Here is a 25,687-nt window from a genome sequence, read left to right as displayed (position 1 = left end):
ATTGCTTCAATCATGCACCTATATCATGTCTTTATCTTTTCAGACGGAAGAGAAGCTGAAATTTGATGCCGTCTTCGATAGCCTCTCCCCTGTTAGTGGCATGCTCTCTGGGGAGAAGGTAAAGCCAGTGTTGCTGAACTCTAAACTTCCAGTGGATGTACTGGGAAGGGTAAGCAGCATAGCATATCTACAGGGCTCATAATGAATTAGTTATGATGGCTGTCAGAGTAAATGCGTATGCCCAATTGCCCACTGGAGGGTGGTCTTGTGTTTTTAAACATAGCCGCTGCTTTTAAAACGCGTGACTGCGTTGTAATTTGTGACATAACATTGATCTGCTTTAAGTCCACGACTGCTCTATTTTACCGACTAGATACATATTGTTTTTATTTTTTGACTTACTGCTGAATGGACTGAATTCCCTAAATGTTGCAGGTATGGGAACTGAGTGACCTAGACAGAGATGGTATGCTTGACCGAGATGAGTTTGCTGTGGTAAGGAATAGATTTATCTTTAAAGTGGAAAGAGATGAGGAAATTCATGTAGAAGAAATTTAGCCTGTCACTAACTGCCAACTTATTTTTATTTTTTATTTTTTTACACTGCCCTTGAGCCCATTTTCTGGATAGCCTTCTCCAGCTTTTATTTTTTATTTAATCGATATTTGTTTGCACTCATGTACGCTTGGCTTCAAGGCATCCTTGCTTTCTATCAAGGATCCTGTATCTCAAAATTGAGCACTTTTTGAATCAGGGTTGTGCTATATTTGAAGTTCTCACATTTTAATGCACTTATGTAATGGCCAGATGCTTGCTGTCAAATCTTTAGTATGTGCAAGGAGGAAATGTGGACTCCGCTGTAAGATTTAGTGTGTGCTTCTCGAAAAAAATAAGTTGTTTGAAAATATAGGACTTCCCCAATCTTATATTGAAATGACATGATAGGCAGATTTATAGATGTGTGTCTGTTCTCCTTTATTAGGCCATGTACCTTGTCTACAGAGCTCTGGAGGGGGAGCCCGTGCCCATGTGTCTACCTGCTCCTCTAGTGCCCCCCTCCAAGAGGAAAAAGCCCCCTGTCTCTGTACCCCCAGTGATGCCCCTTTTACCCTCACCCCCCTCCATCAAAGAGAGCCGCTCCTCCCTTTCAGGGTCCAAAACCCTGCCCTCCAAACCAGCCATGACCCCAGTCACAGTGAGTATAATATTCATCCCGGCATGAAAGTGGGGCGGCAAGACCTAATCCATATATATATATATATAACCATCCTGTCCCCTCTGTCTCTTTTCAGTGGGCTGTATCTCCTCCAGACAAATCCAAGTATGACGAGGTTTTTGCAAAGACTGATCTTGACATGGATGGGCTGGTGTCTGGGCCTGAAGTCAGAGATATCTTCTTAAAGACTGGCTTGCCCTCTGCCACACTAGCACACATCTGGTATGATTCAGGGAACAATCTCTTAGATAACATGGGGTGCCTGGCTCTGCACTTGAATGTACTAATGAAACAAGGACATTGGTCATACAGGGCTGCTTTCTGGATGCAGAGTAAGCCAATTCTTGGACTATTTTTAAAAAACTTTTTTCCATTTAGCAGGACTAGGCCTAATGTGGGTCTGTGAAACCGGCCCATAGTTTTAGTCAATATTATACCCATTGCCGGAAGGGTAAATGGATCTTTCTGTTGTGTGATGTGGTAATCTGTGTTCCACAGGGAGCTCTGTGACATTGGGGACATGGGGAAGCTAACCAGGGAACAGTTTGCACTAGCGCTGCATCTAATTAACCAGAAACTGACCACGGGTGTGGACCCACCCCAGTACCTCTCTCCTGAAATGATCCCTCCCTCTGACAGACTGAGCCTAGCAACCAAGCAGGTAACTCATTCCTATCATCCTGTACCATTTAATGCCCTCTTAGACATCCAATAATCACAAACTGTGAATATCTTGTTTGAATCGTGTGTATTTCTCAATAAAAGGACTAGGAGTTGTGTATTTCGATGAATACGCTACTTGATGGTGATGCAAATTTAAACATATTTCCTGACGTTTTACTAATCATTTCCTTCCCTTCTCCTGTGGTGTGTGGGTTTTTGTTTTCTAGCTTGCTGCTGTGTGTCTCTCTGACCCTGTCTGTGTATGCTGTCTCTTTGCTTTCTTCCTCATGAGTCATGCATTCTACACAAGGTGGGATCGCCCTCTAGCTGGGGACTCTCCTGAGTGTTAGCTTCACTGTGTCTCCCCCTAAGCTCCTGGCAGTGTCACCCACCCATGTACCCACCTCCTGATATTCCCTACCTACCCTTTTGTTTTTCTCCTAGTTTAATTAGTCATTTTAGTGCCCTCCTTATCCATTTGTGTTTGCATGTAGATGTGCCTTCAGTGTTAATGCATTTCTTAAAAATCTCCCATCTTGTATGGGTCATTTTGGGATTCTTTCATATTCAGTAAAATGGGTTTGATTTAACTGGCAACCTTAAATTAGTTGGAGGCTCATATTTACGTTATTCAACATTGTGTTTGCCAGTCCGTTGATTTAATGTTTAGACATTGTAGTGTACGTACAGTATGGTCAGTGAAGCTCGTGAATGTAATTAAATCGTTTGCTTTGAATGATTTCTCCCCACCAGAGCAACGCAGCAAATCTGGCAGCAGACTTTTCTGCCATCAAGGAACTGGACTCGCTCAGCAATGAGATTGTTGACCTACAAAGGTGAGTGTCAATCATCAGAGTTGCAGGGCTCTATGTTGACCAGGGCTCTACGCATATGTGCGCCTAAGTTGAAAAATGTAGGCGCACACACAAAAATGTTGAAGCACAATGAAAAATATTTGAGGTTATAAATCTGGAATCCAACATTTTTTTTTCTAGGCCCACTGGTGCTCCTAAATAAAATGAGGTCGCACAGCAAAATATTTAGACTCATATTAGAGTCAAATGGTCTCACTGTAAAGCACTAAGTTGTATTCGTCCATGTACCAAGTGTATTTGAGAGATGGGTTAGTTCCGGCTTTTTGTTTGGGAAGAGTTTGTTAGCGTGTTGGAGCATATAACTACCCCTCGTCGAAAGGTAGGGCTCGCTTTGTCTCACCACATTGGACTATTTCAGGGAATATACACCGTACAGTTGTAATGGTGTCGGTGGAATCTTGTTTAAAGACACCCACACACGTGTTCCCGTTGAAGTGTGTTTTGCTGTTTGATGCCAGAGCAGATGGAGAGAGCTGGGAGGCTGACCAGCTGTCCTGGAACTAGGAGGCTGAATAAGGAAGGAGACAAGAGGAGTGAGGGAGGGAGCCTTTTAGCGGGGTCTCCAGAGGTTCGCTCGCTCGCTCTCTGGCTCGCTCGTTCGCCTGGTTTGCTGGTTCGCTCTCGCTCACTCGCTCTCTGGCTCGCCTGGTTCGCGCTCTCTGGCTCGCCTGGTTCGCGCTCTCTGGCTCGCCTGGTTCGCGCTCGCTCTCTGGCTCGCCTGGTTCGCGCTCGCTCGCTCTCTGGCTCGCCTGGTTCGCGCTCGCTCGCTCTCTGGCTCGCCTGGTTCGCGCTCGCTCGCTCTCTGGCTCGCCTGGTTCGCGCTCGCCTGGTTCGCCTGGTTCGCGCTCTCTGGCTCGCCTGGTTCGCGCTCGCCTGGTTCGCGCTCTCTGGCTCGCCTGGTTCGCGCTCTCTGGCTCGCCTGGTTCGCTCTCTGGCTCGCCTGGTTCGCTCTCTGGCTCGCCTGGTTCGCTCTCTGGCTCGCCTGGTTCGCTCTGCCTCGCTCGCTCGCCTGGTTCGCGCTCGCTCTTTGGCTCGCTCGCTCTCTGGCTCACTCGCTCTCTGGCTCACTCGCTCTCTGGCTCACTCGCTCTCTGGCTCACTCGCTCTCTGGCTCACTCGCTCTCTGGCTCACTCGCTCTCTGGCTCACTCGCTCTCTGGCTCACTCGCTCTCTGGCCCTTTCTTTAAGTAGGCAAGTCAGTTTAGAACAAATTCTTATTTACAATGGCGGCTTTTCCTCCTCTGTTTTGAATTGAGGAAGTACAGACCATATTTTATCACTTGCTTACACATAACATAGCTGTCCCACTACAGACATAACAGCAGCTAGATCACAGGGGAAATGTCATTTGTTTGTCGTTGTATGACAACTTTTCTGGTAAGTAAAGAGTGAGAAAAGAAGTCTGAAAGTAGTAGTCTTCATCAGTGTCTGGATAGCAGGTGTACGTTTTGAACTTTATTTTTAGGCTTTAGGCATCAGATTGCGGATGATGTACGGGAAGCTGCAAAGGTGTGTTTTTGGGGATTGCTGTAAGTATCCACGACAAGGTGCTTCTGTAAACATGCGCTTACCTTTTGGAGGGGCCGTGGATGAAGCAGTGAATTCTTCAGCTTAGAGCAGGAGGGGTGAGGTGGTCTTTTTGATTTAGACTGGCTGTCTGAAACCAGAATTCTGTAATTTTGGGCTGTTAAATTGGGAGAGCTGCTCCTAGGAGCATGGGATGTCTACAGGTATCATTTCTGGATACTTGCCTGCCAGGGCATCTAAATTATACAGTCGGTGAAGTCAGTACTCCTGACTCGCACGTCTCCTACCTCACTTCAGCTTCTCTCTCCTCTGGTCCTACTCTCTCTCTCTACATGCGTGGCTGTTGGTTGAAACGAAAGGCGGACAGGTTCATTCTTCATGTTGATCAAAATAACATTATTATTCATTATATTTGATAATATGAACTGTGGAAATATGAATGGAAAAAGATACTTGCCATTTTTTCATTGAGTTTAAATGAATTATTTTTTACATTTACTATTTATTCTATTGGCCAGCCTTTTGGCATATTTATGTTCTACTTTGCTAAATGAATGGCTTTGTTATTGTCATTTGATAAAGATCCAGGAGAAAGATTTGGACTTGGTAGGGAGAGCTGATAACCGAGGCCCCGCCTATTGTGCAAATGTTCACACTTATCCCCATCTTCTGCTCGCTCTCCTCTATCTTGTCATCTGACCAGGAAAGGGTTGGGAGGGGTGGATGGGAGGATGAACAGACCGGGAAATGAACAATGGGAGGTATAGAGCTTCATCCCTCCCTTCTCTTTGCTGAATCACTGACACTTCCTCCAGGCAGCCACACACAGTACTACCCCTCTCTCTCGCCTCTCATCTGCCAGAACACACCACACACACACGCACAGACCCCCTCTCGCTCAAGGCAGTTGTTGCAGGCGTTGGTTGGTCTGTCGGTGTGGTGTGCTACAGTAGGATCAGGATGGTGGTGCAGGGAGTGGAGCTGTCAGCTGGGCAAGATTGTAGAGGTGGGGTGGTAGCCTGGCTGGGGGTGCCCTCGGTCTCCACGGTGATTAAATACTTATGTCTGCTGTGCTGGTCTTCCAGGGAGAAGAGCAATGTGGAACAGGAAATTTCAGAGCAGGAGAAGAGCATCAGAGAAAGGACCAGTGAAGTCCAGGTACAGTGAACGTGTTGCCTGCATGCCTCCCCTGAGCTCTCACTGCCCTTATATTGTTTCACTTCATTTCATCCACTTAATGACTGTATTGTCTGTACATTTAGATTTTCTACTGGTTTTATACATTTTCTCATGTCAAATCAGTCTACTGTTCAGCTGCTCTTGTTGAATTTGTTAGCGGTAGCCTTCTTGATTCTGTTAGGCTATGAAGCTATGGCTGAGCAGCAGAGAAACCAAACATTCCCTCCCTGTCTGAGTCAGAGCCGCCTCCACTTGTTCCATATACATCTGTAGTGCACCATGTTGATATTTTGATGTTGACGATCTCGATTGCGCAAACTGAACTGTAGCCTCAAGTTGTTTAGTTCTTGCTTCGGTGATACATTTCGACAGAATTACCTCTTTTAATATCAAGCATATGAATTGATTTATTAATATAACTTATTTAGAGGACGTACGTACATTATTTACCATTCATTTCTATTGTGCACAAAATAATCTGAAACAGCAAATGCATCCAACAAGTTTGTGGAATCACAAGCTTGACGTAATCATTGCGTGCTAGGAATATCAGACCAAATGCTGAACCTTTTGACTACTTCATTATACCTAATAAGTGAAAAATCTGTCAATGTGCCCTTGAGCAAGGCACTTAACCTTAATTGCTCCTGTAAATCACTCTGGATAAGAGCATCTGCTAAATGACAAATGGGAATTCGCCCCAATATGAGGGGACTATGTATAAAAAGTGCTGTAATTTCTAAATAATTCACCCGCTATGGATGAAAAATGCTCTCAAATTGAAGTAACCTCCATAGTCATTTTATCATTTCAAGAAATGTCACTGTCCCTATACTTTGAGCTCACTGTATATTAAATTGTACTTTCATACCCTCTAATCTGGGTCTGTCCATATGTTATTTAATGCATTTTTAGGAAAATTTCAAGTCTTCTTGAATAAGCCAATACCATAGTAGAGGGGTATCAGCTGTAAGCCCGATGCCAGTGTGTGACTATAATCTTGTCTTTATAATCTTCTCTGTTAGGTTTAATTATCCCATCCTCTCAGGTCTTGTTCACTATTGACCCACTCTCTCTGGGAGGACTAAATTAACATTTAACACTTGTACACCTTTTATATTGCTTCTTCTCGGCCGCACTTGAACCCTAGTGATCGAACTATATAGGAATATGACAATATTACCCTGCATTGAACATTAGTTATTTTCTGCTGTGTGTTTGTGAAAGGCTGCTCTTCCTCTGGTACTGTGCACCAATGGTGTGAAAGGCTGTCATTAGACCGACAGCACTGTTTCCTTACCCCAGGGTTCCCCTCAGCAATGCCCAGTCACTGCCAATTAGCCAGCGTCAATATATTAATAATGGGAAAACTAGTCTGTTTTTCAATAGGTATATGAGCAACTGAGATTGGATTATACAGTAAAAATTAAGGCCAATGAGTAGTAATCAATAACTATTTAACATTTGCACAGTGATCGGGAGTAATTCTCCCTGCAGTAAATGTAATGTAATTGCTGAATATGAAGTATTCAAAGCAAATGGGGATCAATAAACTATTTGCTTTTTAATCTTTGGTACGTGTAGCACTCACACTTGAATGATGAGGGCAGGAGTGCCTCGCCGCTGAGTTGGTCTGATAAATGGCTTCTATTTTGGGCTGTGACTGCCTGGCTGCTTTAAACAGACAGAGCTTAGAGTGCAGCAGCTCCTCTGAAGGAACAGATGAAGACGTTCATCCCTCTGAGCCTGTGCTGAGTAGTGGCTGATTACAGTTTATACCACACCTTCCTACACACACTTCCTCGATAAACATCATCATGTAGTCATAAACACTAAGTCAACGTGTAATGGTACTGTGGGGAAGCTTACATTGATTTTGTTCTGCTGCAGTGGAGCACCTCAAGGCTGAGCTAACTTTTTTTGTAATCTTTCATTATATTCCGGCAGTCAAAATGGATTGAGAGTCCTTTCTTCAGACTCTGCTCAGTCAAACGCTACTCCCTCATTAGGTGCTTCTGCTCCTTTTCTCACATCTTTCTCTGGATGCTGTGACTTTTCCCTGCCCTCCTCAGGACCTGCAGAATCAGGTGCAGAAGGAAAGCGGCGAGCTGCAGCGGCTGCAGTCTCAGCGCCAGGAGGTCCAGGATACTCTGGAGGAGCTGGACCAGCAGAAGACCACTCTGGAGGAGCAGCTTCGTCACATCTGCCAGCAGTGCAGCCATGAGAACCAGCTGGTGAGACTACAGAACCTATCAACCAACCACCACCTCCCACAGCACCTGGATCACCTTCAGAGAGGATCTAGTCAATAGCAACTGCGTTGGATGGTCAAATGTACATCTAGTCACAGTCAGATTGTCCACCATTTTGTTTGTACTCTTTTATCACACTTGCTTCGCTTTCTGTGATTGGTGGGTATGTGTGTTAGATCTTGTCACTAGAGGCGGAACACACGGAGCAGGAGCAGAGGATAGAGGAGTACGAGGAGCAGCTGGTGCATGCCAGAGAGGAGCTGCTGCGGCTGCAGGAGGAGAGCCAGCAGCTGGAGGAGAAGGTGCAGGCAGCACGAGAGCAGTTCACCCCCTTGCAGGAATCTGTCAAGGACTCCTTCTCTCAGGTATCTCAGGTGAGTCTACTATGACTCACCACCATTACTATTACGATGGTGGCAAAGATTGTAAATGGAGAGAACAAAATAAAATATGATTGACGAGAAAGAATGTATCAAATCAAAGTTTATTTGTCACGTGCGCCGAATACAACAGGTGTAGTAGACCTTAAAGTGAAATGCTTACTTACAGGCTCTAACCAATAGTGCGAAAAAAAAGGTGTGTGTGTGTGTGTGTGTGTGTGTGTGTGTGTGTGTGTGTGTGTGTGTGTGTAAGTAAAGAAATAAAACAACAGTAAAAAGACTTTTGAAAATAACAGTAGTAAAAATAACGGTGGTAGGATGACATGCGATTTATTGGTGAGTGAATGTTATATTTAGGATTTATAAATTGCATGTCATCCTTATCAAGCAATCTATCATCAATCATGTTTTGTTCTCTCCAACCCGTGTGTGTGTGTATATATCTCTATCAGTACCAGTCAAAAGTTGAGAACACCTCATTCAAGGGTTTTTCTTTATTTTTACTACTTTCTACATTGTAGAATAATAGTGAAGACATCAAAACTATGAAATCATGTAGTAAACCAAAAAGTTTTAAACAAATCAAAATATATTTGAGATTCTTCAAAGTAGCCACCCTTTGCCTTGATGACAGCTTTGCACACTCTTGGCATTCTCTCAACCAGCTTTACCTGGAATGCTTTTCCAAGAGTCTTGAAGGAGTTCCCACATATGCTTAGCAATTGTTGGTTGCTTTTCCTTCACTCTGTGATCCGACTCATCCCAAACCATCTCAATTGGGTTGAGGTTGTTGTGGAAATATTTGGTCAATCATATTTCACAAATACCGGAGCATGTGAGTTCAAATGGACTTTTTATTACTTCATAATAAAAGCCGAGCTGCATCATGAATACAACTGCCTTCCAATCTTGGTACAAACTACTTATACATTTGTCCTCCTTACGTCATACTCATAGTAACTCCTCTTAATGGCTTATCACCTCTGGCATTTAGCCACCGTTATCATATTGCCTTCATATTAGGACATGCAACCTGTAGAGTCACAGAAATAGTTTCATGCATGTAGGACCATAGCAACAGACCATGGCATTCTACAGGATTAACCAATACATGACATCCTGCTGACTCCACTGAAAGGTGAACCCCTGTTCTGGAAAAACCCCAAGAGGTGTAACCATAGTTGGCCATAACAGTTACAAGAATAACCATGTGCATGTCTAATGGTGTCCAATGACCTAGAGCGCATAGAGTGCAGTAGTTTTGCTGGCTCCTTCTGAAATAAATAATTGCCACATGTGTACTGAAAAATTCCCAATATGGTCGGGTGGTTGTAGAGGCCAGGTCATCTGATGCAGCACTCCATCACTTTCCATCTATGTCAAATTACCCTTACACAGCCTGGAGGTGTGTTTTGGGTCATTGTCCTGTTGAAAAACAAATGATAGTCCCACTAAGCAGAAACCAGATGGAATGGCGTATCGCTGCAGAATACTGTGGTAGCCATGCTGGTTAAGTGTGCCTTGAATTCTAAATAAATCACGACAGTGTCACCAGCAAAGCACCATCACACCTCCATACTTCACAGTGGGAACCACACATGGTCATCCGTTCACCTACTCTGCGTCTAATCATACCAGAGGACAGATTTCCACCAGTCTAATGTCCATTGCTTTGGTGTCCTTTAGTAGTGGTTTCTTTGCAGCAATTTGACCATGAATGCCTGATTCCCACAGTCTCCTCTGAACAGTTGATGTTGAGATGTCTCTATTACTTGAACTGAAGCATTTATTTGGGCTGCGTGGGTCTTCCTTTCCTGTGGTGGTCCTCATGAGAGCCAGTTTCATCATAGCGCTTGATGGTTTTTGCGACTGCACTTGAAGAAACTTTCAAAGTTCTTGAAATTTTCCCGCATTGGCTGATGTCTTGAAGTAATGGTGGACTATAGTTTCTCTTTGCTTATTTGAGCTGTTCTTGCCATAATATGGACTTGGTCTTTTACCAAATAGAGCTATCTTCTATATACCACCCCTTCCTTGTCACAACGCAACTGATAGGCTCAAATGCGTTAAGAAGGAAAGAAATTCCACAAATGAACTTTTAAAAGGCACACCTGTTAATTGAAAAGCATTCCAGGTGACTACCTCATGAAGCTGTTTGAGAGAATGACAAGGCAAAGTGTGGCTACTTTGAAGAATCAAATGTAAAATATATTTTGATTTAACTTTTTTTGGTTACTACATGATTCTATATGTGTTATTTCATAGTTTTGATGTCTTCACTATTATTATACAATGTAGACAATAGTCAAAATAAAATAAAAAACATTGAATGAGTAGGTGTGTCAACTTTTGACTGGTGCTGTGTGTATCTATATCATCACTCTGCGCTCTCTCTCCCTTATCCCTGTGCTCTTTGTACCTCTGTTTGTACTGAGGGCAGGTGCAACAGAAGCAAAGTGATCTACAGATTGAGGAGCGGATGGTCACGGCCCAGCTCAGCTGGAAGAATTCCCTAGAGGAGGATCCAGTGCTGGTGAACGGCTCAGCGGAGGAGCAGCACCAGGAGGACCAGCCTGAGGAGCTGAGAGTGGAGCCTCCAGCCAGCCAGCCACAGATGGAGCCTGCTGAACCGATGGAAGAAGTAGATGAGGAGGATCAGCCTAAGACCCCAGAGGAACCAGAGCCCAAGTCTGATGCCTTCGAAGACCTCTATAACAGCCTATCTTCCACTGTCTGGCCAGTACCACAGGACAACCTTGTGAAGGCAATATATTGTACTCTGAAATATCTGGGTCATTTATTATTTGTTCATTGTCTGAGTGCTAGTTGTGTGTCTTATGCCATCATGGTGTCTTAAGTTGCTGTTTTTCCTTCTCTTTTCTCAGGTGCACATTAGTCCCATTGCTTTCACCCTTCAGGAGCACAGCAGTCCTACTGCTGAAGTTGAAGCAGAGGTCAAATATGTAGAAAAAGATGAGGAGTCGTCGTTTAAAGCTAGCACTCCCAAGGTACAATATGGTCCAATATGGTCGCATCATCTTTAGCCATGGGATTCCCCCCTGGACTCTAGATCTGGGTTCAGGTCATTTATTTAAAATAATTCTATGCATGAGTATTTTTAAATAATGTGGCCCTATTCAGCTACTTCTATGAGAAGTATTTAAAAACATTTTCCTATAAATTGCCTACTTTGATAGGTTTTTGAAATAATGCCAATACTAACTGACCTAGTTCAAATGCATGGGAGTATTTTATTATTTTGTAAATATTTTCCAAATGCATTTCCAAAAACAATTTAAATATTCAACTACTTGTATTTAAAGAGGAAATACTTTGATTTTGGAAAGTATTTATACCCCTTGACTTTTTCAAAGTTTGTTAGGTTACAGCCTTATTCTAAAAATGATTTGAATTGTTTTTTTCCCTCGTCAATCGACACACAATACCCCATAATGGGAAAGCAAAAACAGGATTTTAGAGATGTTTGCTAATTTATAAAAAAAAAAAAAACTTAAATATCACATTTACATAAGTATTCAGACCCTTTACACAGTACTTTGTTGAAGCACCTTTGACAGCAATTACAGCCTCAAGTCTTCTTGGGTATGACGCTACAAGCTTGGCACACCTGATCCTTTCAAGCTCTGTCATGTTGGATGGGGAGTGTTGCTGCACAGCTATTTTCAGGTCTCTCCAGAGAGCCTGTTGGAAAAGCATTCCAGGTGATCTTCTGTATACCACCCCTACCTTGTCACAACACAACTGATTAGCTCAAACGCATGAAGAAGGAAAGAAATTCCACAAATTAACTTTTAACAAGGCACACCTGTTAATTGAAATGCATTCCACGTGACTACCTCATGAAGCTGGTTGAGAGAATGCCAAGCTGTCAACAAGCTGTCATCAAAATATATTTTGATTTGTTAAACACTTTTTTGGTTACTACATGATTCCATATGTGTTATTTTATAGTTTTGATGTCTTCGCTATTATTCTACAATGTAGAAAATAGTAAAAATAAAATGTAAAAAACCTGAATGAGTAGGTGTGTCCAAACTTTTGACTGGTACTGTATATCTCCCCAAATACTTAATTCCAAATGTAATTTGAAATACTCTAAATATTATTTGAACCCAGGTCTGCTGGACTCATGTTTGACCACTGGACTGTGCTGTATTTCCTTAGCAGGTGGACTCTCCAGAGCCAGAACCGAGACCAGAGTCAACTGAGCCTCCCCATGCTACCCTGCCTGTGCTGCCTCCACAGACCACTTCCCATCCACTCCCTGATCTGGACTTCTTCCAGTCAGACCCCTTCACTGACCGTGAGTTACCCCTCCACCTCTCAGATAGTTTATTGTACTAACAGGAGCAATTTCAAACTTGACAAACCTGCTGTATGTATGAATGTTCAGTGCATTTGGAAAGTATCCAGACCCCTTGACAATTTCCACATTTTGTTACGTTACAGCCTTATTCTAAAATTGTTTAAATAAAATGTTTCCCTCATCAATCTACACACAATACTCCATAATGAAAAAGCGAAGACAGGTTTTTAGAAATGTTTGCCTATTTATTAAAAATAATAACCACAAATACCTTATTGACATAAGCATTCAGACCCTTTGCTATGAGATACGAAATTGAGCTCTGGTGCATCCCGTTTCCATTGATCATCCGTGATGTTTCTACAACTTGATTGTAGTCCACCTGTGGTAAATTCAATTGATTGGACATGATTTGGAAGGCACACACCTGTCTATATAAGGTCCCACAGTTGACAGTGCATGTCAGAGCAAAAACCAAGCCATGCGGTCGAAGGAATTCTCCGTAGAGCCCCATGACAGGATTGTGTTGAGGCACAGATCTGGGGAAGGATACCACAAAATGTCTGCAGCATTGAAGGTTCCAAGAACATCATTATTAAATGGAAGAAGTTTGGAATGACCAAGATTTTTCCTAGAGCTGGCCACCTGGCCAAAGTGCGCAATCGGCGGCGAAGGGCTTTCATCAGAGAGGTGACCAAGAACCTGACGGTCACTCTGACAGAGTTCCTCTGTGGAGATGGGAGAACCTTCCAGAAGGACAACCATCTCTGCAGCACTCCACCAATCAGGCCTTTATGGTAGAGTGGCCAGACGGAAGCCTCCCCTCAGTAGAAGACACATGACAGCCCGCTTGGAGTTTGCCAAAAGGCACCTAAAGTACTCTCAGACCATGAGAAACAAGAATCTCTGGTCTGATGAAACCAAGATTGAACTGTTTGGCCTGTTTGCCAAGCGTCACGTCTGGAGGAAACCTGGCACTATCCCTACGGTGAAGCATGGTGGCAGCATCGTCCTGTGGGGATGTTTTTCAGTGGCAGGGACTGGGAGACTTGTCAGGATCGAGGGAAGATGAACAGAGCAAAGTACCAGAGAACTTTGATTATAACTTTCTCCATAGCGCTCAGGACCTCACTGGGGAGAAGGTTTACCTTCCAACAGGACAACGACCCTAAGCACACAACCAAGACAACGCAGGAGTGGTTTCGGGACAAGTCTCTGAATGTCCTTGAGTGGCCCAGCCAGAGCCTGGACTCGAACCCGATCGAACATCTCTGGAGAGACCTGAAAATAGCTGTGCAGCAACGCTCCACATCCAACCTGACAGAGCTTGAGATGGTCTGCAGAGAAGAATGAGAGAAACTCCCCAAAAACAGGTGTGCCGAGCTATAAATGTGATATTTCCGTTGAAAAAATAATTCATCAAGGCAAAGGGTGGCTACTTTGAAGAATCTCAAATATAAAATATATTTAGATTTTGTTACACTTTTTTTGTTACATGATTCTATAGGTGTTATTCTGTAGTTTTGATGTCTTCACTATTATTCTTCTACAAAGTAAAAATAAAGAAAAACCCTTGAATGAGTAGGTGTCCAAACTTTTGACTGGTGTGTGTGTGTATATATACACTGCTCAAGAAAATAAAGGGAACACTAAAATAACACATCCTAGATCTGAATGAATGAAATATTCTTATTAAATACTTTTTTCTTTACATAGTTGAATGTGCTGACAACAAAATCACACAAAAATTATCAATGGAAATGAAATTTATCAACCCATGTAGGTCTGGATTTAGAGTCACACTCAAAATTAAAGTGGAAAACCACACTACAGGCTGATCCAACTTCAATGTAATGTCCTTAAAACAAGTCAAAATGAGTCTCAGTAGTGTGTGTGGCCTCCACGTTCCTGTATGACCTCCCTACAACGCCTGGGCATGCTCCTAATGAGGTGGCGGATGGTCTGCTGAGGGATCTCCTCCCAGACCTGGACTAAAGCATCCGCCAACTCCTGGACAGTCTGTGGTGCAACGTGGCGTTGGTGGATGGAGCGAGACATGATGTCCCAGATGTGCTCAATTGGATTCAGGTCTGGGGAACGGGCGGGCCAGTCCATAGCATCAATGCCTTCCTCTTGCAGGAACTGCTGACACACTCCAGCCACATGAGGTCTAGCATTGTCTTGCATTAGGAGGAACCCAGGGCCAACTGCACCAGCATATGGTCTCACAAGAGGTCTGAGGATCTCATCTCGGTACCTAATGGCAGTCAGGCTACCTCTGGCGAGCACATTGAGGGCTGTGCGGCCCCCCAAAGAAATGCCACCCCACACCATGACTGACCCACCGCCAAACCGGTCATGCTGGAGGATGTTGCAGGCAGCAGAACGTTCTCCACGGCGTCTCCAGACTCTGTCACGTCTGTCACATGTGCTCATGTGCTCAGTGTGAACCTGCTTTCATCTGTGAAGAGCACAGGGCGCCAGTGGCGAATTTGCCAATCTTGGTGTTCTCTGGCAAATGCCAAATGTCCTGCACGGTGTTGGGCTGTAAGCACAACCCCCACCTGTGGACGCCGGGCCCTCATACCACCCTCATGGAGTCTGTTTCTGACTGTTTGAGCAGACACATGCACATTTGTGGCCTGCTGGAGGTCATTTTGCAGGGCTCTGGCAGTGCTCCACCTGCTCCTCCTTGCACAAAGGCGGAGGTAGCGGTCCTGCTGCTGGGTTGTTGGCCTCCTCCACGTCTCCTGATGTACTGGCCTGTCTCCTGGTAGCGCCTCCATGCTCTGGACACTACGCTGACAGACACAGCAAACCTTCTTGCCACAGCTCGCATTGATGTGCCATCCTGGATGAGCTGCACTACCTGAGCCACTTGTGTGGGTTGTAGACTCCGTCTCATGCTACCACTAGAGTGAAAGCACCGCCAGCATTCAAAAGTGACCAAAACATCAGCCAGGAAGCATAGGAACTGAGAAGTGGTCTGTGGTCACCACCTGCAGAACCACTCCTTTATTGGGGGTGTCTTGCTAATTGCCTATAATTTCCACCTTTTGTCTATTCCATTTGCACAACAGCATGTGAAATTTATTGTCAATCAGTGTTGCTTCCTAAGTGGACAGTTTGATTTCACAGAAGTGTGATTGACTTGGAGTTACATTGTGTTGTTTAAGGGTTCCCTTTATTTTTTTTGAGCAGTGTATATATACAGTTGAAGTCAGAAGTTTACATACACTTAGGTTGGAGTCATTAAAACTTGTTTTTCAACCACTCCACAAATTTCTTGTTAACAAACTATAGTTTTGGCAAGTCGATTAGGACATCTACCTTGTGCATGACAAGTCATTTTTCCAACAATTGCTTACAGACAGATTATTTCACTTATAATTCACTGTATCAATTCCAGTGGCTCAGAAGTTTACATACACTAAGTTGACTGTGCCTTTTAACAGCTTGGAAAACAAAATTCCAGAATTCCAGAAAATGATGTCATGGCTTTAGAAATTTCTGATAGGCTAATTGACATAATTTGATTCAATTGGAGGTGTACCTGTGGATGTATTTCAAGGCCTACCTTCAAACTCAGTGCCTCTTTGCTTGACATCATGGGAAAATCAAAAGAAATCAGCCAAGACCTAAGAAAAAAAATTGTAGACCTCCACAAGTCTGGTTCATCCTTGGGAGCAATTTCCAAACGCCTGAAGGTACCACGTTCGTCTGTACAAACAATAGTACGCAAGTATAAACACCATGGGACCATGCAGCCGTCATACCGCTCAGGAAGGAGACGCATTTTGTCTCCTAGAGATGAACGTACTTTGGTACGAAAAATGCAACTCAATCCCAGAACAACAGCAAAGGACCTTGTGAAGATGCTGGAGGAAATGGGTACAAAAGTATCTATATCCACAGTAAAACGAGTCCTAAGGACAACAAAGTCAAGGTATTGGAGTGGCCATCACAAAGCCCTGACCTCAATCCCATAGAAAATGTGTGGGCAGAACTGAAAAAGCGTGTGTGAGCAAGGAGGTCTACATACCTGACTCAGTTACACCAGCTCTGTCAGGAGGAATGGGCCAAAATTCACCAATTTGTTGTGGGATGCTTGTGGAAAGCTACCTGAATCGTTTGACCCAAATTAAACAATTTAAAGGCAATGCTACCAAATACTAATTGAGTGTATGTAAACTTCTGACCAAATGGGAATGTGATGAAAGAAATAAAAGATGAAATAAATAATTCTCTACTATTATTCTGACATTTCACATTTTTAAAATAAAGTGGTGATCCTAACTGACCTAAGACAGGGACTTTTTACTAGGATTAAATGTCAGGAATTGTGAAAAACTGAGTTTAAATGTATTTGGCTAAGGTTTATGTAAACTTCCAACTTCAACTGTAGATAGAGATATCTCTATCCATCCATCCATCCATGTCAAGCCTTTATTGCTTTGTCTTTGGCGTATTGTGTGTTGATTAATGAGCGGGGGGAACTATTTAATCCATTTTAGACATAAGGCTGTAACTTAACGAAATGTCGAATAAGTCAAGGGGTCTGAATACTTTCCGTATGTATGTAATAAAAATGAGTCCCAACTGATTCTGTTGTCTGTCTTTCCGTCTGTCTGTGCAGAGGATCCATTTAAAGATGAACTGTTTGGAAAGGCAGATGTTTCCGGTGAGTGTTGTTAACTCAGTATGAGCTCAAACAATGCAGCTATACATGTGAGCCACCAAATCAGATATTTTTATATTAGCCTATATTTTGAATGTGAAAACCTGTAACGTAGCTGTTCTTCAACAGATCCATTTGGAGGGGACCCATTCAAGGGTACAGATCCCTTTTCTGCTGACTCCTTCTTCAAGCAGTCTTCGTCCGCCCCCTTCCCTTCTGCTGACCCCTTCAGTGGCAGCCTAGTGGAGCCTGACCTGTTTCCAGCTCCGCTTAACGACGCTGCAGGACTGGACCCGTTCAGCTCCAAAGCCAACAACAAGGCAGCCAGGGACCCCTTCAGCGCCAAGGTCCCCTTCAGCGCCAAGGTCAACAACGTGGATGCGGATCCGTTTGGATCCAAAATGGACTCCCTGGCAGAGGCAGACCCGTTTGGCTCCCAGTGTACTGCAGGCCCGGATCCCTTCAGCTGCTCCCAGCCAGGCTCTGAGCTCCCCACTGTGAGTGGTGCCACAGTGCTGAACTGTCCATATGCCTCAGGGATACTCATTCAGGCAGCTACCCAATTTACCCCACCAAAAAATCCCTCCTCCTGCACCAGCACATTGTGTTAATTATGCTCCCAGATAGATTCAGTCTGTGCATGGTAATGAAGAATGACTGTGCACTTCTGTCCTTAATTATTCTAGCTAGGTGTGCGCTGTCTGTAGGGTTTTAGTTTATAACTGACATTGTATGTGTTTCCCAAAAGGATCTCATTGCAGCAACCAATGACCCTTTTGCACCTGGAGGCACTACTGGAAATACTGGCTCTGACCCAGGTAAGACTGGGATGGAGCCTCCCTCTTGGGAGTGGGTGGTAGTGCAAATGGTAGTACCCTGTCTGGCTAAACTGTGTGTGTTGTTGAACAATATTTACACCATGTGTGTGCTTCAGATCCATTTGCTGCTGTGTTTGGCATCGAATCATTTGGAGTGGGATTTGCAGACTTCAGCACCTTGGCCAAGGTAAAGTCATGATTGGGTTCTCTAGTTGTCCTTGGTGTGTACCATCATGGCTGTGATGTGAGGAGAACTAAGGATCACTAGCTATTAGTGATCCTTAGGAACATTTTTGTGATCCCGCTAACCGCATGAATAATGGGGGGGAATGTGATGAGGTAGTGTTGATGTAAACATGAACACGAGGGAGAGCTGTCAGTCATGCTCTTCTGGATCTCTGGTTGTTTCCAAGTCAAACGGTGCCGACCCCTTCGCCTCATCCAACTCCTCCAACAACAAGAACCTGTTCAAGGAGGACAGCCAGCCTAGCAGCCTTGATGTTCCCCCAGCCTTGCCCCCCAAGACAGGAACGCCCACCAGACCTCCCCCACCACCACCAGGTCAGTCCTTCTGGAAAGCAAATTTTCTTTCATGCTGTTTCTAGACTGTTTGTCAATGCTTTTGTCAATGCCATTCTGTAACAGAATGGCATTGGTATTGAAAATATGGAGATTTGGTACCTAGTGGGATTTTGTAGTCATTGTTGCACTTTTGCTAGGACTTCTTCCCTGGGCCTCTCATTCCCTACTGACCGGAGTGCTCTTGGGTGGTGGTGTGTCAGGGTTTATGTGGGTTTTGGCCAAAAAATAAGAAAAAATATATATGGTTTTATTTCTTCCTGTATATACAGGTGTAATTATATTTTACTATTACTATATTTTAGTTATTACTTTCTTTTGTTGTCCTGAAGTCAAAGTCACAATCCTAGTCATATTAACAACTTATCCTAGTTGTATCTTTTAAATTCCCCCTCTTAAGTTTAGATTTTCATCTGTCACATATGGATTATCTATCAGGTGCTCTGTTTTAGAATGGTGTTTTCCTGCGAATTGCATTTTGGAAAATGATTAAATTGTTTTATTGGCTGTATCATTACATGAGATGCATGTTCTGTTAAGATGCATTCCCATAATCAAAATGTGATTTCTGTCATTCTGAGCACCATGGTTAGACACCCCAATGAGTTATGCATATGGGTCCGGTAAATTCAAATCTTCCCCGCCACATTTTCCTAACGGAAACTCTGGTGTGTTTTTGAATGCAGGTAAGAGAGCCGACATCTCCAGGTCCGAGACGTCGGACTCATTCCACAGAAGGGGGCCATTTCTGCCCCAGGGCTCAGGAGACCCCCCTTTCTCCCAACCTGCCAAGGATGCTGCCCAAGACCCCTTCGCCCCATCCTCACCCCGCCAGCCCGCAAGGGACCCAGACCGATTTGCCAGCTTTGACAAAGTGAGAACCTCCCCAGCCCCCTCTCCTCATGACACCGACTAGGTCGCCCACCCCTGTTTCCTCGCTCACAAGCCATCCACCAAATAGCAGTCTCAGCCTCCCCTCCGTCCATAGCTAAACTCTCAAACTACCAACCTACCTGAGGAGCATTTATAAGTCCTTAAGGAAATATAGTTGTATTTTAAAAGCATTCATTTGTTTTTCTAAAGAGATATATAATGTTTTGTATATTCCTTCTTCCTTATGTATCCCATATTACTTTTATTGTCAATGTTATGTTTCTTTATGTGAAGTTTATTAAAGCATTAAGGCACGAGGGGGTGTGGTATATGACCAATATACCACGGCTAAGGGCTGTTCTTATGCACAACACATCACAGAGTGCCTGGACACAACCCTTAGCTGTTGTATATTGGCCATATACTACAAACCTCTAAGGTGCCTTATTGCTATTATAAACTGGTTACCAACGTACTTAGAGCAGTAAAAATACATTTTTTGTCTTACCTGTGGTATACAGTCTGATATACCATGGCTGTCAGCCAATCAGCATTCAGGGCTAGAACCACCCAGTTTATAAATATAGTTATAAAAAATTGGGTGGATCTAGCCCTGAATGCTGATTGGCTGACACCTGTGGTGTATCAGACCGTATGCCTTGGGTATGACAAAACATTTAATTGTAGTGTTCTAATTACATTGGTAACCAGTTTATAATAGCAATAAGGCACCTCAGGGTTTTGTCATATATGGCCAATATACCACACCTCCTTGGACCATATTGCTTATCTTTAAATAAATTTTTGTTTATTTCTAAGTTGAATTGAAGTTCAGACTTGTAATTGATGTTCCCTCAAATAACTTTACTCCTTTAATAGTGTAGCCATAGGTATATATATTAATAAACATATTATAATATATTTAAAATGGGTAACATTTTCACTGAGTGAACTTAGTCACCACTAATGGGACTTCAGGCACACACCAAATCTTCCTCTTCATGACGCATAGCCCTCAGGAGCCCCTGGTTGGCTGTGGATGGAAAGGCTAGGCTGCTTGCTTTGGCTCTTGTGATTGAATTTATTTAGCACACCCACAAACGATTAATGGCTTGACTGAGCTCCTATTCCTCCTGCTCCCTCTGACTGCCTCCACTCTGCATGACCTGCACCCTGCCCTGCACGCACTGTCCTTGTGTCTGATTTGCGGGCTCCCGGTGACCCTCTACAGCCCCCTCACTGCTTCCACCATCACCCTCTCACTCTGACTGGAATCACTCCTCCTTCTGCTTCCCACCATTCATCCTGTTATCACCACTCCCGCCACCAATCTGCACTGTGGAAGAAAGATTTCTGCTCTCGCTGGGTCTTTACTCTTAATCTCTTCCTCAGTCAAATGAGCTCAATAAAGCATCTTATGAAGGGTACTATCTCCATCTCTGGGCTCCATGTGTATCCATATCCACCAGGTTGATTTAGCACAGATTGCTACTGTTTGCACTTTTTTTTACATTCTATTATGATGCATATATTCTGGCGTAATCAAATCCCAGATTGAATTAAGGCTTGAGCTGTAAAAAATAAACTATCGATTTGGTCCGAATTCAAAAACCTAGTTTTACTGGTCTCGTATAAGCATTTCTGGATGTTGGTTAGATTTACAGTATTTTGATATACTTTGAAGTAAGTTACTTTGCCATTTTCCCTCAATCATGTTACATCCATCACCAACCATTTATATCCCATGTGAATAACTGCATTTAGACAAAGCTGGAACATCCTACAGGAACTTTACCATCCAATTCACAGATCTATTCACACAAGTATTTTGTTCATAAGTTGGTATACTTTTTCTGAGACGTTTACGCCATCTACAGTATATTTGGTCCAGGTTGTAAATCCATTGATACTCACTCCTGCTGTGCTGTCAGACTGTACCTCGTGAGTGACTTAATGGGTCACAAACTGTGGAAGTCCCACACCTCATAATGAACAATGTGAATCAGTACCTGCTTTCTCTCTCAGTACCAACCACATATCTCTCTCTTACCACATCTCTCTTTTTGGTTTCATTGACATTAACTTTAGTGCTAAGAAATACAGATTGGCAATATCCGAGCCAATCGTCAGTATATTGCAGCACTATACTGTATTAATTTGTGTTCACATCGGTATAGATGGAACACTGCAGAACCAGGCATGCTTCTCGTGTGTGTGAACTAAACACTATTATAAACTGGGTTGTTTGAGCCCTGAATGCTGATTGGCTGACACCTGTGGTATATCTGACCATATACCACAGCTATGACTTAACATTTATTTTTACTTCTCTAATTAGATTGGTAACCAGTTTATAATGGCAGCTCAAGGTTTGTGGTATGTGGCCAGTATACCACTGCTAAGGGCTGTATCCAGGCACTTTGCGTCGAGGGTAAGAACAGCCTTTAGCCGTTGTATATTGGCCATATACCCCCCCCCCCCCCCCCCATCCTTATTGCTTAAATATACCATATTTTATCATCCCACTGTATAAAATGTGCGTGATGTGTCTGATGCTGTGTGAAATTGACCTGTGAAGGCTGTACTCCTGTCACATGCAGACATGCTTTACAGCCATACAGGGATTTCAGCCACTCAACTGCCCCCCTTTCACTGATCTGGAGATAATACATGTATTTTCATGTTAAACATTATAAGAGGAAATTGCAACTGTTTGCTTTTGGAACATACAAAAAGCTCTATTGAAATGCTGAGAATGGTGCAGCTTACCATAAACAATAAGATGTCAAGGGGATCAGTATACTGCTGCAGCTGCTGCAGTGAAATAGCTTAATACAGCAAGTTGTGAACTGTCCTGTGTCCCTTTTTTAAATGGGTGTGAAGATGGGGGAGGTTGAGTGCAGTGGCACCATCAGGGAGGGGGCGTAGAATATGCTGCCTCTAAGGTGTTCTGACGTGTGTGTGTGTGTGTGTGTTTCTATGTGGTGTGAAGCAGCAGTACCATACTGAGGAGGACATGATTGAGTGGGCGAAGAGGGAGAGTGAGCGTGAGGAGAAGGAGCACTTGGCCAGACAGGCACAACAGGAGCAAGAGGATCTGGAGCTGGCCATTGCCCTGAGCAAGTCAGAGTTTTCCTGAAAGACTCCCGGTCGCCCTGTGTTACCCAGCACTAACCAAAGGAAGGAAGGAGGGAGGGGTGGGAGAACTAAATGGCCTACTCGGACCCAATGAAGAGATGTTGAGTATTGGCTCTTCCTCCCACCCATTAACCCCTTTAATTTTCTCCTACCCTCTCATTTTGTTTCACTCATCTATGGCATTTCCAATGTGTCTTCAATGGTGTTTGGCCAGGTGGTGGGTATAGAACTGTGATGTTCTCTGTTAGACTTCAATATCTCTCCTGGTACAGTAAATAGACATGGAGATTGTGAAGTATATGTATACAGACCTAATTGTTAATAACTAACTGCAAAAGTTATGCCCCTGTTTGCAATGCTCTTGTCTAGAAGCCTGCTCATACCCAGACCACCAGATAGTATTGAGCACTTATGGTAACCATTTCTCCCTGAGATTGAATGCAAGAGTGGCTAACACAACATGCCTTTTTTCCTGTCTTCCCACTTGTTTTTTCTTTTTGAAATTATGAACTTTATAATATGATTAACTCTAACAAGATAAGAGTCATGTTCCTCTAATTAATCTGGGTGTAAACCAATGTCAAATTGTAATCCATATTTGATTAATTTGGCTATACACCAGACATGTAAAAAATACAGTGAATTGGATTTCATGGCTGAGCTGAGGTTTTGCTAGTGCTTGTGTAAAAACACATCTTAGAGATGACCTGACGTATGTCCTTACGAGAGTAGCCATTTTATGTATAGAGTAGTCAAACGGTGTAGAGGGTTGGAAGGGAAAAGAGGAGATCCCGCTTCAGATACACACTGGTGGTTGTCACGACTACTTTGACTTAACTTGATTGAATTTGTGCATATATTTCTGATCACCCTACTTACTATAAGTTGTTCACCTTTCTCTCAACTCTTCCTCTCATCAACGTGCCCTTAAATGTATCTTTATATGCCAAACACCAGGGCAGTGAACAAGACTCACATGCTCATTATCTGTTTGGAAAGTAATAATGATCTTGTAAAAACAGTATAACTCCCAGGTCACTCAATCCGTTATCCTCAGTGTCATCCTCCTAATACTCTATTAATTCTTAAAGGTTTATAGTTGTACTAAGGGTTGTACATTTGCTAAAAATAAGTAAACCAGTAAAACAACTTTTATGTTCAGTTATGTCCAGACCTCTGCATGTAGGACGCTTTTTCTTAGCGTGAAATGTAATCTACCCCACCCAACACTACCCACCAATAGTCAAGAGTCAAAACTATTGACCACAAACAATTATTGTGGTTCATGAAGTGACATTTGAACAAATGAGATGTCAAGATTTTGGAAAGTAGGTTGGTTGTACAGGAAGATGTTTTTAAATGTATTTTAAGTGGAAAAATATATTATAATTGTTAACTAGAAACCGGATACAGGCTGAGTGTAATACACACAAGAAGAGTAGCTGCTGCCTTGGCAACAGCTAATGGGCATCCCTAATAAATACAAATGCAAATTCTCCCTACTAGAATAGCTGTCTTCTGTAAATTGTCTGATTCTGTCACCAAAATCCACAACATGTGACACCCTGTCTCATCTATTTTGGGATACAATAGTTTAGCCATGTCTTCTGCGTCAGGGAGTTATGTACCCTTGTTATAACCAATAGGTTATAGTTTATAACTAGGCCCCAATTTTCCTGCTCAGGAAAAACTCCTGACCCAATATGGCAAATTCTCCACTGTATATACGCTCAACATTTATAATATCTAGCTTCAGTTGAATACAGCCATCAGCAGGGGGTTCAGTTATAAAGAAAATGGGTGCTGCACATGTTAGTATTCTGAACCATCTTGTTTTTTTGTTTTTTTAAAGTTTTGTGTTTCACTGAGGTGATACCACAGTGATTTGACCTCATTTTAAAAACTGCCTGATAAAAGTATCCTTTGCCTTTTTGTACAAAGGCTGTTCTTCTGTCTGTGAACTTCAGTCACTTGAGGGTTTTACTTAAAAAGCCTTTTTGTGTTGGTGAGGAGAGACAGAATTGAAGTGGGGGGGGGGGGGGGGGTGGTAAATGTAACTGTAAGGCATCTTAAAGTATACCATTGTTTTTTTGTTTCCAGATTAAATGAGAATAATTGTCACTAATCAAGAGGGGTATACTGTGAAAGTACACCGTTGACAAGAGAATGGCGTGGCTCTCAAGTAATTTGGGCTATTAACTCATGTACCCTTTTCCTGCTTTTCATCCAGGTTTTTAGGTTCATCAGTAGAGACCATTCTGTAAATGAGCACCGTGGTCAGTTAGGACTTCCTAGTGTTGTTCATTCAACAAATGTTTCTGTTTGTAAATACAATGGAGTTGTCAGTTTTCCAGAGACAGCTGTGTTCCTTTTTATATCAGCTGGTATTTAAAGTATACTATTGATCATCATGTCATTTGTATAGACTTCTGTATTTTCAAATAAAAAACCACTTGTTGTTCTAAGCCATCTACCTATAGGCTTTTAAAAACGGGCTTATTGTAGGCCTATTTGAGTTATCATTTTTTTAACATCTCAGTAATGGTCAGAATATACTAAGTGAAACATTTAATTGAAAACAGAATAATAAATATAAACCTCTCGAACAACACTGGACTTTGTTTTGTGGGGGGATGGGTGTCAATCTATCTTGGTCTCAGAGACTAGATGGTCAACCTAAATCTGTGACACTCTAAACATATGTATGTTATGTTTGGTATGGTTACTCTATGCAAAAACGAAAGGTGGGTGGTTGGTCGGGGTTGATGGGTGGGCGTATAAAGCAAATGTTTAACAACCTACATGTTGAGTGTTTGAAGCTCATCACGGACAACTAGCATTTGAGCAAATTTGCAACTTTTCAACGACTTGCTACTTTGCAACTACTTAGCATGTTAGCCAACTCTTTCCCCGAACTTTAACCATTTTAGCTAAACCTAACTCCTGAACTTAACCCTAACCCATAGCGCAGCTAATGTTGGCATTAGCCACCAAGCTAACATTAGCCACAACAAATTGGAATATGTTATACGTTTTGCAAAATGTTAACATATCCATTTTCCGAATTGTAACGTAGTGTACATTTTTTACGAAATGGATGATAGACATCCACAAAGTAATACATACCGTAAGAAATGTAACATATTTAATTGAGTGATTTACATACAGATTCCCCCCCCCAC

General features: G+C 42.9%; 1 protein-coding gene across 3 annotated transcripts in view; it reads left to right on the top strand.

The window, feature by feature from the left end:
* LOC139578458 (epidermal growth factor receptor substrate 15-like) overlaps window positions 1-25,116 on the top strand; it is a 35,914-nt gene extending 10,798 nt beyond the window's left edge. Inside the window, exons 7-25 of one of the 3 annotated variants that reach the window (XM_071406066.1) lie at window positions 44-169; window positions 436-495; window positions 983-1,195; window positions 1,293-1,438; window positions 1,715-1,877; window positions 2,633-2,715; window positions 5,367-5,439; window positions 7,533-7,694; window positions 7,889-8,077; window positions 10,533-10,856; window positions 10,978-11,100; window positions 12,278-12,416; window positions 17,056-17,100; window positions 17,227-17,594; window positions 17,846-17,915; window positions 18,032-18,102; window positions 18,329-18,476; window positions 19,181-19,368; window positions 22,360-25,116. In XM_071406066.1, the coding sequence (XP_071262167.1) occupies window positions 44-169; window positions 436-495; window positions 983-1,195; window positions 1,293-1,438; window positions 1,715-1,877; window positions 2,633-2,715; window positions 5,367-5,439; window positions 7,533-7,694; window positions 7,889-8,077; window positions 10,533-10,856; window positions 10,978-11,100; window positions 12,278-12,416; window positions 17,056-17,100; window positions 17,227-17,594; window positions 17,846-17,915; window positions 18,032-18,102; window positions 18,329-18,476; window positions 19,181-19,368; window positions 22,360-22,506 (2,838 nt within the window). In that variant the 3' untranslated portion in view covers window positions 22,507-25,116. Of the gene's footprint in view, window positions 1-43; window positions 170-435; window positions 496-982; window positions 1,196-1,292; window positions 1,439-1,714; window positions 1,878-2,632; window positions 2,716-5,366; window positions 5,440-7,532; window positions 7,695-7,888; window positions 8,087-10,532; window positions 10,857-10,977; window positions 11,101-12,277; window positions 12,417-17,055; window positions 17,101-17,226; window positions 17,595-17,845; window positions 17,916-18,031; window positions 18,103-18,328; window positions 18,477-19,180; window positions 19,369-22,359 lie in introns of all 3 variants that reach the window. The other 2 variants (XM_071406065.1, XM_071406064.1) reach the window with 2 other exon arrangements.
* The last annotated feature ends 571 nt before the right edge of the window (window positions 25,117-25,687 follow it).

This window comes from Salvelinus alpinus, chromosome 6, assembly GCF_045679555.1.
Source record: "Salvelinus alpinus chromosome 6, SLU_Salpinus.1, whole genome shotgun sequence".
Lineage (NCBI taxonomy): Eukaryota > Metazoa > Chordata > Actinopteri > Salmoniformes > Salmonidae > Salvelinus > Salvelinus alpinus.
The sequence above is the reverse complement of the archived record's forward strand: the minus strand, read 5'-3'. Positions and strand labels throughout refer to the sequence as shown.